Below are 15,610 nucleotides of genomic sequence, written 5' to 3' on the forward strand. Positions count from 1 at the left end.
TTATCAACTTCGAAGAAGTGCGGATAACCAGATTTATTATGGTCTGTTGGAGTGGCGTTTCTGCTTCCAGCACCCTTCTGCCTACACAGCACATTTATGTATGGTGAGGAAGAGTAGTCTTCTCCCTAATGATTTGAACCACCCACTGAAAAATCCAGAGTGACACCATTGACCATAAATGAATAGTATTTGAAATCGATGGTACAGAGGCACCAAATTAGAGTAAAATAATTAAAAAAAATCTATAAAAAAAGCAGGTAGTGGTGAACTTGCCTCCAAGCAGTTGGACACAGGCTGTCTATTTTCAAAAGCACAGAGGTGCCCGTGGCAGTTACGTTTGGATTAACAGACTAATGTTGCCTGGGGAAGTGGGTACAACCGTTAAATGTGTTATAAGTTGAGTTGTTGTCATTGTGGTTTCTCTTTTTAATAAAGAACTACTTTTGAAAATAGACAGCCTGTGTCTGACTGCCTTGAGGTAAGTCCACCAGTACCTCCTTTTTACAGATTTTTATTTTTTTTTACTCTGATTTAGTGCCTCCATGATTGATCTCAAATGCCATTGTTGTCCACCTTTGGTGGGGCGGTGTATCCCTTGTTTTATTTCTACTGCAGAGAGTGACATTTAAAAGGGACCCTGAACAGTGACTTAATTTAAAAGATTACACTTACCTGGGGCTTCCTCCAGCCCACTGTAGGCGGCGAGGTCCCCCAGCATCCTCCTGGCTCCCCTCCGTGTGCTTCCACTGGCCCCCATTACCGGCGATACCCGGGTCGGGTGTTGGGCCGGCTCTTCTTGGTTCCTGACGCAATGTGTCATCACGCCGGCCGGCGTGACAGGTCTGCGCATGCACGGTTTAGCGTTAGAAAACCGCACATGCACAGACCTGTCATGCCGGCCGCCGTGATGACGCAAAGCGACTGGCATGATGACACACGGAGAGGAGCCAAGAGGACGCCAGGGGACCTCGACGCCTACGGTGGGCTGGAGGAAGCCCCAGGAAAGTGTAATATTTTAAATTAAGTCACTGCTCAGGGTCCCTTTAACCTGAGTGGGGACAGGTTTATGATCCCCACCAGCATGCCAAGTGGTTGTCTTCGAGGTAACCCACACTATGGGTATTAATCGTGGCATTTTTATTTCTTCACCCTTATCATAGCATACTACATCAGGGCTCTTGGTTTCTCTCCTTATTTTGTTTAATAAATGACTAGTGCTTCCATTCACCATTCTAGGATCTCCAACATGAATCTCAGACAAACTACTGTGAACTTGCCAGTGATGGTCACCAATCCTGGTGCTGGCTAGTTTGGAATTAGTGTTGGGGATCCAAGAGTGGAATCATGGACCATATCACCAGTTTCAACAAATGACAAATTCTTTGTACAATTCTTTTCAGACTCTTCAGTTCCAGACTGAGTGTCCTTCATATCCATACCAGTTCCAAGAGGTCAACATTAAAGGGGATGATATAGAGATATTTCTAAAAGTAGCAGAAGAAAAGACGAAAGAAACAGTTTGGGACACTGCCATAACAAGAGGTAAACTTTTCGCACCGTTTGCCTTATTTTGTTGATAGAGGTAAGAGAAAAGTACAATTTTCTTTTATTAATCATTTTCTGAAGACTGGGCATTTTTTACTACAAAAAATATTAACAAAAGTTATTACCAAAAATCGTCCTCGCCAAGTGTCTGCAGTGCTGCCCCTTTATGTATCTGGAATCCGTATTGTTGTCATATAAACTATGGTTGTCATCTGATACCACAAAAAAAAAAAAAAAAAAGATCTTTATATGCATTTGGAAGACTCCATTCATATATTTTAAGTACTAGAATGCAGGGCAACATCGCACTCCAGATGAGCATATCCTACCCGTTGCAGAAAAGTTACTCAAGTAGTATGATCAAGACTCACATCAGCCATCCCACTACCAATGCCTAACCCCAACGACCCACCCACCGCAATTTCTGCTGATATCCGTGCCTCCTTTGCAGCACAATTTATCGAGAGCCGACTGCCTTACTGGATATTTATCGGGAGCTGCAAGTGCCCAAATTACCAATTACCACCGCAGCATTGCACATGCCAAAAATTGACTGCGTCGTCTTCCAGGGCCACCAAAAATGGCAAAAAACATTCACTGTAGTATCTAGGAGGCACACACAAAATACTCCACAGTAAAAAGATACGGGTGAGACACTTCAAGAAAGAATTACATATCTCCTTAAAATGCAAAAACAAACAGCTTATATAGGCAACACAACTTGATTAAAATGCCTAAATATATGTTCACATACTCTCGGTTTACCACCTAATGACACTGATATCTGAGGAAGTGGGTGAGACCCACAAATTGCATCCTTTGTATTATTATTATTTATTGAATTTATAAAGCGCCAACATATTACGCAGCGCTGGACAATAAATACATACAATGATACAAGAATGACAAATGTAACAAGCTTAAACAACATAGAACAAACTTATACAAGGCAAACAGTACAAGATACATGATCTTGCGATTATGGGCTGGTTAGGTAGGCCCAGTAATACAAGTACAGGCTGTCATAGGAAAGGAGCAAACAATCAAGTAGACTATACTAGGGAAGGGAGGACCCTGCCAGAGGCTTAAAATCTAAAGGGAAGGGTGCTGGAAACACTTGATGGGGCTGTGGAATAAATATTCAGTAGAGAGTTACTGTGTTGTAGGGGGTGAATAGGAAACTTTAAAGAGGTGGGTTTTGAGGGCTTGTTTCAATGTGTTGAAGGTGGGAGCAAGTCTGTTGGGCAGTGGAAGGGCATTCCAGAGGGTGGGGGCAGCTCTTGAGAAATCCTGCAGGCGTGCATAGGAGTGGTAGATGCGTGGGGCAGCAAGGCGATGGGCATTGGCAGACCCGAGGGGACGACCTGGTGTATACCTGTGAACAAGCTCCGAGATGTAGGTAGGGCAGGCTTTGTGCACAGATTTGTATGGCAGGCATAGAATCTTGAAAGTTATTCTGAATTAGATAGGGAGCCAGTGCAGAGATTTACAGAAGGGAGATGTGGATGCGGAGCGGTGCGAAGGATGGATGAGTCTTGCTGCTGCGTTCATAACTGATTGAGGGGGGGCAATTCATTTCAAGGGGAGGCCAGAAAAGAGGGAATTATAGTAATCAAGGCGGGAGATGATGAGGGCATGGATGAGCAGCTTGGTCCTCCTGTCCTAACGGTTGACTGTACTACGGACACACAGACAGGGAAAGTTGATGACGCAGGGAAAGTTAGGTTTTATTATAGAGGATATATATATATATATATATATATATATATATATATATATATATATAATATATATATATAGATATAGATATAGACTCGCGTATAAGCCTAATTTTTCAGCATAAAAATTGTGCTGAAAAGTTACCTCCTTGGCTTATATGCGAGTCAGTGGAGCAACAGATTGTGGAGCAGGTTTTGTTACTGGCAGAATAGTGTAAGGATTGTGCACTAGTGATCCTTCTCTTACCAGCTGGCTCCCTGCTGTGTCCGTGCCCCCCATCCCCTGCAACATGATGTGCAGAGTGCGCTGCTTAAGACTACCTGTGTTCCCTGGCTTGTGGAACAGAACATGCATGCAACATGTCAGCGGTGCAATGATCGGAGATTCTTCCTGTGTGGCAATCGCTGTGTCTCATATCTGACGCCATCTAGAGGCTTCTTGAGACACAGCTGTATGATCCTGGGGCACATCTGGCTATAGGGAGGGGAGCTGACTTGTACTGGGGGAACATCTGGCTACTGTGGTGGGGGCTATATTGGGGAGGGGTGTGATGATCCGCTCAGCTGGCTGCACAGGCAGACAGCTGTTTGTCCATTCCTCTAGTCTGTGGGCTGCAGGTCTCTGGCACAGAGACCTGTCTTTCCATTGCAAGTTTCTGGTCTGTTCTCTTGCTGGGGACTTTGCATACATTCGTTATGCAAATCCCCTACCTGCCTTCTTTGATGACTGGCACTATAAGAGCTTTATGTTTCCCAGAAGGCTTTGCTGGTCATTTCCCTTCCATGGTCTGTTCCTGATGGACACTGCTGGAGTGTCAGCCGTTGCTATCTAGTATAGTTAATTCCTGGGGGCCTTGCTTTAGGCTCCCCTTCTAGCCCAGTCAGGTTGTATTATCTGTTTGTTTGTTCTGTTGCCATTGTCCTGTCCCAACGGTGGTCGACAGGAAATGGTTCTGATCTCTGTTCTTGGAGTATAGCTGGTGCAGCGGTTGCTACCAGCTATCTCTTCTGATCTGTCTCTTTGGATCTTTGGACTTTTCGCTAGCGCTGTGGATCCTTCTGTTCTGTCTCCTGGGATCGCGCTAGCCACTTTTCGCTAGCGCTGTGGATCCTTCTGTTCTGTCTTCTGGGATCGCGCTAGCCACTTTTCGCTAGCGCTGTGGATCCTTCTGTTCTGTCTTCTGGGATCGCGCTAGCCACTTTCGCTAGTGCTGTGGATCCTTCTCTTCTGCTACTCTGTACCTGGATCGTGCTAGCCACTTTTCGCTAGTGCTGTGGATCCTATCTCTCGCTTGTCCCTGTTTTCGTGTGTCTGTCTTGTCTGCTACGCTTGCTGGAGGCTCGGTGAGGTAATTGTTAAGCAAGCGCTCGCGTCCTCTGTTTCATGTTTGTCTGTTAATGGTTAGTTAGGCATGCTTGTCTCTATTGTGCTTATCACGTGGAGACCGCGCATAACCACGTGCACTGTTGCGAATGAGTGCGGTGTTCGCGGTTAGCTAGCGTTTGTTATGTTCCGTATCTCCTCATTGTATTATTTGCTGTGCCTTTGCTACCCTCGTGCCCTGTTTTGCTCAGTCTTGTGTCTCTGTCGGCAATCGCCATTCTTGTGATTGCATTCCCACTTCGTTTCCGCCGTTGTGTGTTCACCGTCGCTGGGTGGCGACTAGTTTGGTGGACACACATTGGTTCGGTCCCTTTGCTCTGTTTCTTGTGGGCTATCCAGCCCTGCCTGATCGTACCTTGTCCTGGATCTGTACAATTCCCAGCTGGCATCTGTGGCTGTGCAGCGACTGTGTTCGCCTGCACTCCACAGCGCCATCTGCCGGAGGGAATTGCCCTCTGCGGGTGCATAGCACCTAGCCTGGGTATCCTCAAATATACGCTTGTGGAGGAAATCCACCGCGTTAGCGCACGTCTGGTGCGCTGACCGCGAATACGATTCCACAATCGTTACAAGGGGGATTATACACGTGTCAATCACTTTTTCCTGGTTTCTGAGGGAAAAGTGGGTAGCTCGGCTTATACACGGGTCGGCTTTCATGCGAGTTTATACGGTATATATATATATATATATATATATATATATATATATATATATATATATATATACACACACATATATACAGTGGGATGCGCAAATTTGGGCAACCTTGTTAATTGTTATGATTTTCCTGCATAAATCGTTGGTTGTTACGATAAAAAAATGTCAGTGAAATATATTATATGCTTGCTAAAGAATGTATATATGTTTGAAGAATGAATATATGTTTGCTAAAGAATGTTTCTCCTCTATGTCAGTGTATGTAAGCTGTGTTTTTCAGTTTTGGTCAGGAACCAGTCCGACGAAGGCTTTTTATAAGCTGAAAGCGCACTGTTTATCCATCTCTAAGTTAGCCAATAAATGGTATCATCCTGATTCAAAACTCCTTGCAAATATATTATACAGGAGACACACACAGTGACGCACAAAGTGAAATCAAGTTTAATGGATTTACAGAAAGTGCGCAATAATTGTTTGAATAAAATTAGGCAGGTGCGTAAATGTGGGCACTGTTGTCATTTTATTGATTCCAAAACCTTTAGAACTAATTATTGGAACTCAAATTGGCTTGGTAAGCTCAGTGACCCCTGGCCTACATACACAGGTGAATCCAATTATGAGAAAGAGTATTTAAGGGGGTCAATAATACGTTTCCCTCCTCTTTTAATTTTCTCTGAAGAGTAGCAACATGGGGGTCTCAAAACAACTCTCAAATAACCTAAAGACAAAGATTGTTCACCCTCATGGTTTAGGGGAAGGCTACAAAAAGCTGACTCAGAGATTTCAGCTGTCTGTTTCCACAGTTAGGAACATATTGAGGAAATGGAAGACCACAGGCTCAGGTCAAGTTAAGGCTCAAAGTGGCAGACCAAGAAAAATCATGGATAAACTGAAGTGCTGAATGGTGAGAACAGTCAACCCACAGACCAGCACCAAAGACCTACAACATCATCTTGCTGCAAATGGAGTCACTGTGCATCGTTAAACTATTCGGCGCGCTTTACACAAGAAGATGCTGTATACGAGAATGATGCAGAGGAAGGCTTTTTCTCCACCCACAGCAAAAACAGAGCCGCTTGAGGTATGCTAAAGCACATTTGAACAAGCCAGCTTCATTTTGGAATAAGGTTCTGTGGACTGAAGAAACTAAAATTTAAGAGTTATTTGGGGCTTTATGCATGGAGGAAAAACCACACAGCATTCCAAGAAAAACACCTGCTACCTACAATACAATATGGTGGTGGTTCCATCATGCTGTGGGGTTGTGTGGCCAGTGCAGGTACTGGAAATGTTGTCAAAGTTGAGGGATGCATGGATTCCACTCAGGACCAGCAGATTCTGAAGACCAATGTCCAGGAATCAGTGACAAAGCTGAAGCTGCACCGGGTCTGGATCTTTCAACAAGACAACAACCCTAAACACTGCTCAAAATTCCCTAAGGCATTCATGCAGAGGAACAAGTACAACGTTCTGGAATGGCCATCTCAGTCCCCAGATCTGAATATAATTGAAAATCTGTGGTGTGAGTTAAAGAGAGCTGTCCATGCTTGGAAGCCATCAAACCAGAATGAACTAGAGATGTTTTGTAAAGAGGAATGATCCAAAATACCTTCAACCAGAATCCAGACTCTCATTGGAACCTACCGGAAGCATTTAGAGGCTGTAATTTCTGCAAAAGGAGGATCCACTAAATATTGATTTCATTTCTTTTTTTTTTTTGTGGTGCCCAAATGTATGTACCTGCCTTATTTTGTTTAAACAATTATTGCGCACTTTCTGTAAATCAAATAAACTTAATTTCACTTCTCAAATATCACTGTGTGTGTCTCCTATATGATATATTTAACTGACATTTTTATCGTAACAACCAATGATTTATACAGGATTATATGTGACACGTTTATCTCATGTCACATATTGTCTCAAGTACACTTTTAAGTGCTGCAAAATATTTTATAATAATTTGTCACTTTGCTTTTTATATACCGGTCATTGATGATGATGATTCTTCTTATTATTTCAGGAGACATAAAAGATATCAAAAGATTCACGTCACAACCAACAGAAGGTAAGTATGACAATTTATTTCCTACCTATAGAGATTGCCCCCCAATCTCTCTTTATGTCTACCGAAAATGTTGACTTGGCTGTAAACTGGAAAAAAAATAGTAAATTTTAGCTTCATCACTACTTTTATTTGATTGCTAGCTAGAATGCATACCTCAGGGCATATTCACAGTGGCACGGTGCGGTTTAATGCGACGCTAAAGTCGCAACGCGTCTGCGTTTAGAGGTAACGCACTGTAAGCGGTGAGTTACCACAACGCAACATTATTTTAATGCGACGTTAACGTTGCACTGTGAACGGCCCATAGGATTAGCATTGCAGTGCGGTAAGCTGCGTTATGAGACTTTATAATGCGCGACCATAACGTCCCACTGTGAATTGCCATATTTATACAGTTGCGATCCGCCTGACCATCGCTTTATAGATGCCCAGATAACATTAACCAACTTCATTGAGAGGAACGCCATAGGCTTTCTGAAATAAAGAAATCTTTTTGGATTATGGAACAAATCGGAAATCTGAATTCCATTCATTCACTTTGATGTAGGAGTGCTCTGAATTACAAACCAGTTTGCAGAAGGAATTATGCTTGAAAACCAAGGCTCTATTGTACTTTACATACATTCTCTTTTACCTTTATTTTCATGTTCTCCTTCATCCTCTCCTTCCTGGTTAGACCTTTTAACAGTGTTACTAGCAGTATTATTGCTATCTTTAGTATCACTACCAAAACTATTGCCCATATTCTTATAATACTACTCTTCATGTTTCATTACTTAAGGTGCATACACACATCCAATTTTGAATGGCCAACAACTGACCAATTTTCTACTTCCATGTAGTATGAGGGACAACAAATTTTGAATAGTTGGAACAGTTTATGTAGGTAGGCTCTCAAACTACATGGAAATGGTAGATTTGGCCAGTCAAAAATGGATGTGGGTATCCCTTAAGACTGGTACATACATCCAATTTTGATTGGCCAATGACTTGCCAGTTTTATCACTTCCATGGAGTATGATGGTCAACAGATGTTAAATACTATAAACAGATTGAGTAGGTAAAACCCTAAGGGCCCGTTTCCACTAGAGTGAATCTGCATGCGTTTACCGCAAATTTGTGGGTGTTTTCGCATAAAATCAATGTAAAAGCACACAGGCACTGACAGTTAAATTTGCATACTCATTAACATATGCGAAAATGCCCGCAAATTTGCTTGTAAATTTTGCATCCGCGTGCAAATTCGTTTTTGCGTTTTCCACGACTAATTTGCACCACACAAGTGGAAACGGGCCCTCATACTATATGTAAGTGGTAAAATTGGTCAGTGATTGGCCGATCATAATTGAGAGTGTGTATCCGGCTTTAAGGTGGCCACTAACGGTCCAATTTCTAGCTAAAAATCATTCGAGCGATCAGAAATTCTGTTCGAATTGGTTGTTAATCTCCTTTGATGGGCTCAATCAATTCCGAACGATTATAAAAAGTCGTTTGATTGGATTTTCGTTGAACCAAAATTTGGATTTTCTTGTTGGTTGTGATAAATAGGAAGCAAAGATTGGTTCGTTGATGGTGCAGTGAACGATTTCACTTACGATCAGAATTTCTGATCGCTCAAACGATTTTTCGCTAGAAATTGGATCTTTTGTGGCCACCTTTAGACATCTACATAACTGATTGTATTGTGTTTTGTACTGCTGTGCTAGATAACCAGTCTGTTTGCCTTTAAGCCTTACCTGATCTTTTGTTTTATTAAAAAAATAAAAAAATAAATAAAACCTAATAAAAAAAATTAAACATAAAAATTGCTAACCACTAGACCTTTGAAATTTGTAGAAAGCAGTAGGCGATGTATGATACAAAGACATGATGTAAATTAACATAATAAAGCAAGCCAGGATGCTGGAGCTTAAGGTGCATCTGCTGTAAAACCACTATCGTGAAAAAGTGTACAATTTAAGACACCGACACATAAAATATACATTTCTCATAGAGTAAAATGCACTATAAATTACTTTTTTTTCTATGTGACTGTCACTTACAGTAGGTAGTAAAAAGTTGTCAGATCTGACAGGTTTGGGAGTGGTCCATCTCCTCATGGGGTAGTTTCAGTATTACAGTTAGGCCCGGTTCATACTGGCAATCAAGTGGCAAATAGATCCATGGAAATGGATCTGATTACTGGTCCCTCCTTTCCCCCGGCCACCATCACGAAAGTGGGTTTTGCTGGATAGAATGGCCCGTTTCTTCACTAGTGTGAAGAAATGTTACGTTTTCTCATTGTCCCCAATGCAGTGCTTCAGCTTCCGTTTCCGTTCCGTGTGGAAAAAATTGTTCTAGCACCAAATTTTCAGTCGGTTCAGTGGATCATGCAGAACAGATCCATTCTAACAGACCAATGTGAACGGATCCATAGGTTAACATTGCATCCGTTAGGATCCGTTCCGTTAGGATCCACGGAAAGACCATTTTTTTCTGCCAGTGTGAACCAGGCCTTATTCTTTACAAAAGTACGCTCTGAAAAGCATATATACAAAGATGCCCCCCACCTACTCACTCGCACACTGTGTTGGCAGTTGGACTGAGAAACTGCAGTTCAATAAGTGCTTTTGTAAAAAAAAAAAAAAACTGTGAATCCCCCAAACAGGAGATGGACTACTCCAAAACCTGTCAGATTTGTCTACCTACTACCTATTTGTTTTACTACCTACTATAAGTGACAGCAACAAAAAAAGTAATTTATAGTTCATTTTACTCTGGGAGACATGTACATTTACAGTATATGTATATACAGTGGGTTGCAAAAGTATTCGGCCCCCTTGAAGTTTTCCACATTTTGTCACATTACTGCCACAAACATGCATCAATTTTATTGGAATTCCACGTGAAAGACCAATACAAAGTGGTGTACATGTGAGAAGTGGATCGAAAATCATACATCATTCCAAACATTTTTTACAAATAAATAACTGCAAAGTGGGGTGTGCGTAATTATTCAGCCCCCCTGAGTCAATACTTTGTAGAACCACCTTTTGCTGCAATTACAGCTGCCAGTCTTTTAGGGTATGTCTCTACCAGCTTTGCACATCTAGAGACTGAAATCCTTGCCCATTCTTCTTTGCAAAACAGCTCCAGCTCAGTCAGATTACATGGGCAGCGTTTGTGAACAGCAGTTTTCAGATCTTGCCAGATTCTCGATTGGATTTAGATCTGGACTTTGACTGGGCCATTCTAACACATAGATATGTTTTGTTTTAAACCATTCCATTGTTGCCCTGGCTTTATGTTTAGGGTTGTTGTCCTGCTGGAAGGTGAACCTCCGCCCCAGTCTCAAGTCTTTTGCAGTCTCCAAGAGGTTTTCTTCCAAGTTTGCCCTGTATTTGGCTCCATCCATCTTCCCATGAACTCTGACCAGCTTCCCTGTCCCTGCTGAAGAGATGCACCCCCCGAGCATGATGCTGCCACCACCATATTTGACAGTGGGGATGGTGTGTTCAGAGTGATGTGCAGTGTTAGTTTTCCGCCACACATAGCGTTTTGCATTTTGGCCAAAAAGTTCCATTTTGGTCTCATCTGACCAGAGCACCTTCTTCCACATGGTTGCTGTGTCCCCCACATGGCTTGTGGCAAACTGCAAACGGGACTTCTTATGCTTTCTGTTAACAATGCCTTTCTTCTTGCCACTCTTCCATAAAGGCCAACTTTGTACAGTGCACGACTAATAGTTGTCTTATGGACAGAGTCCCTCACCTGAGCTGTAGATCTCTGCAGCTCGTCCAGAGTCACCATGGGCCTCTTGACTGCGTTTCTGATCAGCGCTCTCCTTGTTCGGCCTGAGCGTTTAGGTGGACAGCCTTGTCTTAGTAGGTGTACAGTTGTGCCATACTCCTATTTCTGAATGATCGCTTGAACAGTGCTCCGTGGGATGTTCAAGGCTTTGGAAGTCTTTTTGTAGCCTAAACCTGCTTTACATTTCTGAATAACTTGATCCCTGACCTGTCTTGTGTGTTCTTTGGACTTCACGGTGTTGTTGCTCACAATATTCTCTTAGACAACCTCTGAGGCCCTCACAGAGCAGTTGTATTTGTACTGACATTAGATTACACACAGGTGCACTCTATTTAGTCATTAGCACTCATCAGGCAATGTCTATAGGCAACTGACTACACTCAGATCAAAGGGGGCCGAATAATTATGCACACACCACTTTGCAGTTATTTGTTTGTAAAAAATGTTTGGAATCATGTATGATTTTCGTTCCACTTCTCACGTGTGCATCACTTTGTATTGGTCTTTCATGTGGAATTCCAATAAAATGGGTTCATGTTTGTGGCAGTAATATGACAAAATGTGGAAAACTTCAAGGGGGCCGAATACTTTTGCAACCCACTGTATCTAAATTTTACTATTTTTCCTGATAGTTGTCCTTTAAGGGTAAACCAGATACTTACCTCAGTAGAGGGAAAACTCTGGACTTTACACCTCTTTGTTGCAGTGATGGCTTCCTCTAAAACAGGGGTCCACAAACTTTTTCGGTCAAGGGCTGGGTCAACATACTTCAGACTGCCAGGGGCCGGAACATACATAAAATTAAGTTGACAAACATTACATTGAATCTAGATATTGATTCCCCCCAGTCATGCCCGGAGGAGAACTCCCAGCAGCAGCCATACAGTCATGCGGCGCCCGAAGAACATCTTTGTGCACCAGACAGTGAAGCATACTCAGGTGGCAACCTGCCATCCAGTTAGACAGCAGTGTCACCTGTGGGGGACTGGGTTGGAAACTGGCAAATTACTGTTTGCTGGCTTCTACAGTATGTGGATGGGTGGGGCCAGCACTGCTATTCTATATGCGGGGCACCGATATTCCAAGGTGCAGTGGGCCATATCTATAAGTTATACATTTTGTGTTTAGGGGCCAGAGAAAAAGCCTCGGGGGCCACATTCGGCCCCCGGGGCATAGTTTGCGGACTACTGCTCTAAAACATATTTAACAAAATTGTACAATATTTTGCTTGTGTCTATGCTCCGGTCTGTGAGCAAACGCAGCCGTACTGCGCAGGCATCAATAGGGTTTGTCTCTGTGCAGTAGCAGGAAGCCACTCGTGCACGGATTTTATCTTCTGTGCACAAGCTGCTTCGTACCCCCAAGAGCCCCACTGGTGTCTGCGCAATACAGCCGTTATTGTGCTCAGATGGGAATCCAGCCATAGAGGTGAAGAGTGTCCTGAGCAGCAGCAAAGGTGTCGAAGAGGACTATCCAGAGGCTTTTCACTACTTAGGTAAGTATCTTCCTTTTAAAACACTACGTTGTGACCTGCAAGTTTTTACAGATACCAGACAGAAGTCAGACATGTCAAAATGGTCACAGCACAAAGTCATAGTGTGGACCAAAGCTAAAACAGAAGGCAATTACATACAATCTCTTCCAAAATGGAACATGTAATCCCGCACTTTTCAGGACAGTGTTTGGAGCCATGCAATTAATTCTGCATGACTAAGCAAAGAACTTGACTAAAAATTCTAGGCACAGAAACTTATTCTTTACCGCTGCTGTCAACCTCTTGAACTCCATCCACGCATTCCACCCCACCAGTGTGTGTCACCCCCCGCGGTTCACGTGCTAGCTGCTGCTATGGATAAACTGTCTGTGTGGCTGAAATTACACTGTCTACTTAGTCAGTTCCTTTTTAGTGTTTAGTCTCCAAGTCTTTAGACCGTTATTGTACTGGATAGTGTACTGTATATTATATATATGGTGTGCTCTTACCTTTCCTACTCGAGCTATGTATGTGCCAAGCCCAATTCCAGGCATGACCCAGTCACGCTTGGTGAAATAAATTATTCTGATTCTGAGCTTTATCTAAAGCTGCTAGTTTATAGCATACCTCTAGCACTTTATTACAGAGAATCATGAACCAAACTTAAAACAATAGATAATTGCCTTGATAATGATATATGTGTTATTTCATTCTTTCAGGTGCATCCGTGGCTCCTCAGCACTTTGTGGACAAACACAGAACAGCACTAATAGCGAGACTGTCTCACATAGACCCAGTTCTAGATGATCTGCTGAGCCTGGGACTGCTGGGACAGGAGCAGTATGACAAAATCCGTAAGAAGGAGCCATACCAGGAGAAGATGAGGAAGCTGTATGAATATGTGCCAATGTGGAGCAACACAGACAAGGATAAGCTATACCAGGCAATACAGAGGTGCAATGAGCCTCTCATCATAGATCTCACGGAACTATAAATTCCTATAAAGCAGTTCTGGTCATAGACAACAGATGGGACGTCTTCCTGGACTCATTAGAACTGTGGTGTTGATATACTATACACCTCTCTTTTTCTACATGTCAATTAATAAAATGTGTCATTTTTTATCAGTTGTCAGAAATTCTTATAATATGTTCCAGAACCTTCAACATTTCAAACTAGAGATGGCCCGAACGGTTCCAGGCAAACTTTGGGTGCTTCGCGTTCGCCGGTGAAGGCGAACTTTTGCGGAAGTTCGATTCGCCCCATAATGCTCCATTAACAACATCTTTGACCCTCTACATCACAGTCAGCAGGCACATTATCACCAATCAGACTACACTCTATCCTGGAGCCCCACCCCCCTTATAAAAGGCAAGGTTCTCCAGCCGTTATACTTACTCCTCTGCCTACAGTAATTAGTTAAGGGACAGCTGCTGACAGACTCTGCTAGGGAGAGCTTAGTTAGGCTTGTTAGCTTGCTCCTAGGCTGATTGTTATTCCTTATATTGCACTCCACAACAGCTCTCTCTTCCCTCCTCCCTCTCTCCCTCCTCCAGAGGAGAGTCTGGTCTTCCAGGGAATTGTAGGATTTCAAAAGCCAGCTTACATACATTGGCCGGGAATCAAACCCAGGTCTAGTGCTTGGTAGGCAGCTCTCCTCACCACTATACCACCACCAACACTACATGCTAAAGCCAGCCTAGCATGTACCATTATGATATATCCAAGAGAAAAATGAGCTTGCTTAGGGATTTGTAGGATGTCAAAAGCCAAATCACATACATTGGCCAGGAATCGAACCCAGGCCTACCGCGTAGTAGGCTGCTATCCTAACCATTATACCACCAACCCAACACACTTGAATGAGTAAAAGTCACTCATTCAAGTAGAGCTCAAAGTGCAGCTATAGACAAAAATAATGTTAGAGAAGATAATCCTAATCCTTCTTGGTTGCCAGTAACCTTGGCCTACTCATCACTACCTCTTGATTGCAGGCACCCAGATGTATTATAGTTACCTCTTCCCACAGGCACCATCCTTCTGATTGGGTCTCCTATGTGTGCGCTGCTCTCCACCCCTCGTCTGAGCATCCTGGCCATGGGGAGGAGAGCAGAAAGCAAAACAGACAAGAGACCCAAAAAGGTGGAGGAAGAAGAAGACAGCATAAGGAGACAGGCAACTACGATACAGCCTCTCTGCTGTCAGCTCTGCATAGAGACCGGGAGGAGTGATCCACCCCTAGTACTCCTACCGCCCAAGTCCCAGGCCTTTGTGGCCTGTGCTGAGATCTGCCCCAGCCTACACAATCATTTCAGGCAAGGATTATCTACCATGTGTACAACACTTTAACCTGTTTTGAAATGTAAAAAAAATAAATAAAACAAAGTGGACCTGAACTCTTGCACAGAACAGAAGGAAAACATGCATCTATTTAGAGAGTTTAACCTGTTTAATCCCCTCGTGTGTAATCTGAAGTTGCAATTTTATCTCCCCCCATGTCACATGACTGCCATGGCAGAGATGGCAGATAAACTAATTTGAAAGCACAGGATGTTAACAATATGTCTACTTCCATGAATCAGGAAGTAGAAACGGTGCAGATTTATATCAGGATTTGTATCAGCTGTAACAAAGAAATGTTTTTGTTTAAATGTTATTATGTTGTAGTGTATCTTTTAGAGCAGAGAGGAGGTGTGAGTTCAGGTCCACTTCAAGTATAAAGAAACCAAACATTTAACTCAAGCATGTTAGAATGTTATTAGGAAAGCTCAGGTTTGGTAGAAAGAGGAAGAGAACATTTTTATTTTGTGTAACTTATGGTGGCCATACATGGTACAATTTTTTCATACAATCTTACCATTTCTATGTAGTATAAGGGTAAATTAAGTGAATATACTGCAAGGGCAAGGATAATTTAGGCAGTTCCCTTATACTACATAGAAATGATAAGATTGGATGACAAAATTGTACCATGT

At 42.8% G+C, this 15,610-nt stretch overlaps 1 protein-coding gene across 1 annotated transcript in view; it reads left to right on the plus strand.

Annotated features, from left to right (window-relative positions):
- The window catches only part of LOC137525973 (uncharacterized), a 180,356-nt gene extending 166,615 nt beyond the window's left edge, over positions 1-13,741 (plus strand). The window contains exons 14-16 of the mRNA XM_068247183.1: positions 1,401-1,542; positions 7,328-7,372; positions 13,355-13,741. Coding sequence (XP_068103284.1) covers positions 1,401-1,542; positions 7,328-7,372; positions 13,355-13,629 — 462 coding nt within the window. The 3' untranslated portion in view covers positions 13,630-13,741. The remainder of the gene's footprint in view (positions 1-1,400; positions 1,543-7,327; positions 7,373-13,354) is intronic.
- The last annotated feature ends 1,869 nt before the right edge of the window (positions 13,742-15,610 follow it).

This window comes from Hyperolius riggenbachi, chromosome 7 (genome assembly GCF_040937935.1).
Source record: "Hyperolius riggenbachi isolate aHypRig1 chromosome 7, aHypRig1.pri, whole genome shotgun sequence".
NCBI classification, from domain to species: domain Eukaryota; kingdom Metazoa; phylum Chordata; class Amphibia; order Anura; family Hyperoliidae; genus Hyperolius; species Hyperolius riggenbachi.